Raw genomic sequence first — 4,270 nt, 5'->3', positions numbered from 1 at the left:
CAACAAAAGATTTCTGATGTGTGCAAATAAAAGTTTATATTTGGCAAATAACTTTTTAAGTTCATGAGACAAAAATGAGTTATTTAATTTTAAAAAAAGTTTTTTAAACAAAACTTGTTTTAAAAAAAGAAATCAATTCAATTCCAAAAGTTTTGATTAGAATTTTATTTTACTTAACTGAGGTTAGTTTATTTATTTATTTATTTATATTCATTGAATAATTGGTGGGAGAAAAAAAATAACTTCATACTCTGTGAACCAGACCCTAAACTTAAAGTCTGGATTGAGTTTTTCCCCCTTCATTAATGACACACTTTTATTACATACATTATATCAATCATGGTAATTCAGGGTGAGTTATTTTTAAGTCTAAATGAATAACCTTGTTGGACTTTTATTTAAGTGCTATTCTCCTTCAAGACACATTTATCTAACGCCAGAATAAATGCAATGTATATTGTGCATCAAAGGAAATTAGACGACATATATCCATTATGGAGATGATCGGTTTTGGACGGGCGATGTGCCCCTATTGCATAAGCGATACTGAAGAATGACTGATATCATTAACGATACAGGGAAGAAGCTTTTCAGTTATTTTGCTTTGCTAGCAAAGTCGTTAGCTAGCAGCTAGCTAATAGCACAACAACAACAGCCTAATGTCTGTATGATAAAAATACTGAATCAATAGATAAGAACAGTTTTTCCTCACCNAAAAAAGAAATCATTACAATTCCAAAAGTTTTGATTACAATTTTATTTTACTTAACTGAGGTTAGTTTTTTTTTCATTGAATAATTGGGGGGAGAAAAAAAATTAACTTCATACTCTGCGAACCAGATCCTAAACTTAAAGTCTGGATTGGGTTTTTCCCCCTTCATTAATGACACACTTTTATTGCATACATTATATCAATCATGGTAATTCAGGGTGAGTTATTTTTAATTCTAAATGAATATCCGTGTTGGACTTTTATTTAAGTGCTATTCTCCTTCAAGACACATTTACCTAACGCCAGAATAAATGCAATGTACATTATGCATCAAAGGAAATTAGACGACATATATCCATTATGGAGATTATCGGTTTTGGATGGGCGATGTGCCCCTATTGCATAAGCGATACTGAAGAATGACTGATATCATTAACGATACAGGGAAGAAGCTTTTCAATTATTTTGCTTTGCTAGCAAAGTCGTTAGCTAGCAGCTAGCTAATAGCACAACAACAACAACAGCCTAATGTCTGTATGATAAAAATACTGAATTGATAGATAAGAACAGTTTTTCCTCACCTGGCTGTCTCCTCCCATTCAGTAGTTCTTCAGAGAAAGGCAGACGCAGAGGCCTGTCAGTGTCTGTGGTATTTCATTACCTCTCTGCTTAAACCGCGACTCCGTAATGAAGCAGAAACGATACATCGTTCAACGTGGTTTTCCGTCATCGGACAAGTAGCAAGTCTACTCCACTTTATTCACCAAAAACTTTTTTTTTTTAATTCACCAAAAACTGTTACGTAATCTGGAATGTTCGCTACGTTGAGCTCCGCAGTTAGCCACCTTATCTCACTGTGCGAGAGGCAATTGCGTCATGCGTCACGGGTTAAAGGTCAAAGGTAACAAGGTGACCGGCTTATTATGTTGTACAATAAAAAAAACCAAAAACCCAACAAAAATCAAATACTTTTAGTACATGTTATTATGTGTCAGAAGAGGGCTTAGAAAATAATAATACAAAAAAAAAAATAAAAATTTGACCAAAAGGGCTCTTGGGGGCAAGGAACAAAAGGGGTACGTGCTCAAGCCCCCCCCGGCCTCTCCCTCTGCACGCGCCTGCTTAAGGTAGACTCTAAAGCTTCATCTATGCAGTCAGTTCATCAACAACTCTATCAGCTAGTTTATGAGATTTAACAGCACACAGAACTACTACTCACCATGACCGAGTTGTATGTTTATTTTCATGACCACCCTAGTCTGCCTTAGGTGCCACCTCCCAAAATTGACTCATTTTTTGTCATTAGTTATTTCTTTGTCTAAATTATATTAAACCAATATTTTGGTTTCTATATTTTCTGTCAAAGTTTCAGCAGAGAAACAAATAAAAAGTAAGAACTGTTTCAATGAAGTTGTTTTCTTTTTATGTATCTAATTTCTAGGGAAAAAAAATTATGTTTTGGTCATTGTTTAAGCAAATACAACATACTCAGATTAATTAAATTAACTTAAATTATGTTTACTAAAATTGCAAAAGTTATTGTTGCTCAATCAGTACAGTTTTGAAAACAATTTGTTTAAGCAAGTTTGTATATGCTTTTAAAGTAAACTCCACTTATTTCATTTCAAGCCCCCTGGCTTAAATCAAAATATGCCAGAGGTATGAAAACTTTAAACACAGGTTAATAAACTAAGAATTCTAGGCTGTTTTTTCAAGGTGATGTTTTGTTCATATAAGCAATCAGACCCCTGCGCGCAATTAACTCGATGCACTGATCTAGAGCATTCTAAATACCACTGTATTTTTCTACACATTTACTTCTCCAGCCATGCTGGCTCCTTTAAATTAGAAACACCTCTCATTTCACCAGACCAATCAGACTGGAGATTGGCTACGGTTCAGATGAAGACAAAAAACATATTTTGATTGGCTAGTAAAGATTGGTACATTTATCTTGACCAAACAAATTGTTTTTAATAGAGTTGCTGTGGTGTCCAAAAAGTGGAAACAAATTTATAATCCTGAGATAAATAACAGTGCTTGGGGTCAAAGCACTATAATGAATTACCTGACAGATTCGAATGGCGTTGTCCAAAATTGTTTTTGTATCAGTTGTGTAGTCACTACATGGGAGTTGGGTGTGGCTGAAGTGTGCTTGCAGCAAAAGATGAGTCTTGGTGTGTGCACTGTCAAAGGAGCGGGGGTTGACCTGCAGAGGGAGCTGCTGAGCTAGCTGGCTGTTGAGCTGGTCCTCGTTGTGTCTGACCGGTAGCTCAGCGTATTCCTCTGCATCCTAAAAAACATCAAAAGTGAAACGAGCAAGTCAGCCCTGGTGCTTTCTCTGATGCAGTGAATCCCAAACTGCTTCACAGTACATTCAGTCATTCACCCATTCACACACACATTTACAATGTAGTATCTGTTGCTACTACACCCTAACCACAGCTGCCCTGAGCCACCAGGCCCTCTGGCCCTCACCAGGTGGCAAGATGGGTGAAGTGTCTTGCCCAAGGACACAACAACTGAGACAGACATGTCAGGGCTTTGAATTGGCAATTTACTGGTTACAGAACAAACTCCTGCCAGAGCTGCTCTTTGTTTGGACTTTAAGTATGATGATGTGGGCATGTTTCTTCAGGATTTAGCCTTGGTTCCTTACTTCCAGTGTTCTTAATGTAATTTTATAATTTTAATATTGTTTCTTTGAATTAATTTTGTGTATTTTTATGGTGTCATTGAGTGCCAATAAAGGCGTCTCCAAATAAAATGTATTATTATTCTTAATGCTTCCCCATACCAAAAGGGGTTTAAGCTCCTGACTCTGAAGTGTCACTAGGGAATGGCCCTTCCTGTTCCAACATGAATGCATCCAGTGCATAAAGCAAGATAATCAAGGTCATGGATAAGCAAGTTTGGAATGGAAGATTGTCTCTGCACAAACAGTTGATATCAACCAATAAGATACCTTTGATAAAAACAAGAGTAGACAAATGCTGAAGGAAGTTTTGAGAAACTAAGAATTTGTGCACAAAATAAAATAAATAAAAAATAGAGCTGCAAAGGAATATTGTAATTTTACAGTTTATTATTATGGTTCTGCCAAATAAATTGACTTTTTGGACTTTTTGAAAATGTTTTAACTTATACATGATAAGACACTGAGAAACGAAAGCATCTTGGACTGATGCTCATCTGGTCCCCTAAAACAGTGGTCCCCAACATAGACATCAATATGTAGACCCCTCATGGAGCGCTGAGCCGTACGTAACAGCGTCCGCCATCTTGTATGTGGCAGCAGAGCGATCGTAGCTCCTTAAGTCCTGTGCTGTGAGGACTTGTTTCAACCGTTTTACGAAACAAACTGGATTCATTAGGATTACCTTCCCCAGGTAAAGATGAAACATCAGAATTACTTGACTTTGCAGCCAGAAATTCGCTTTTAAACAACCGAAAAATATATCCTATGTAGCTAAATTGGCCCAAAATAACCGCTGATTGTTAGCTTAGCAGCTAATGTTTTCATACTGTTTTCTAATGAGAGAGAGGTGATGAAAAACC

At 36.5% G+C, this 4,270-nt stretch overlaps 1 protein-coding gene and 1 long non-coding RNA gene across 2 annotated transcripts in view; one reads left to right on the top strand and one right to left on the bottom strand.

The window, feature by feature from the left end:
- LOC107833673 (uncharacterized) overlaps positions 1–2,310 on the top strand; it is a 4,152-nt gene extending 1,842 nt beyond the window's left edge. The window contains exon 2 of the long non-coding RNA XR_001659444.1: positions 1,840–2,310. This is a non-coding gene — a long non-coding RNA (uncharacterized LOC107833673). The remainder of the gene's footprint in view (positions 1–1,839) is intronic.
- The window catches only part of ascc3 (activating signal cointegrator 1 complex subunit 3), a 376,011-nt gene that overhangs the window by 22,078 nt on the left and 349,663 nt on the right, over positions 1–4,270 (bottom strand). The window contains exons 37-38 of the mRNA XM_007577033.2: positions 2,644–3,005; positions 1,515–1,566 (exon numbers count right to left, since the gene is read on the bottom strand). Of these exons, the coding sequence (XP_007577095.1) occupies positions 1,515–1,566; positions 2,644–3,005 (414 nt within the window). The remainder of the gene's footprint in view (positions 1–1,514; positions 1,567–2,643; positions 3,006–4,270) is intronic.

The sequence above is a fragment of the Poecilia formosa genome, unplaced genomic scaffold, assembly GCF_000485575.1.
Source record: "Poecilia formosa unplaced genomic scaffold, Poecilia_formosa-5.1.2 Scaffold425, whole genome shotgun sequence".
Taxonomy (NCBI): Eukaryota; Metazoa; Chordata; class Actinopteri; order Cyprinodontiformes; family Poeciliidae; genus Poecilia; species Poecilia formosa.
Note: the sequence above shows the minus strand (reverse complement) of the source record. Positions and strands in the feature narration are given on the sequence as shown.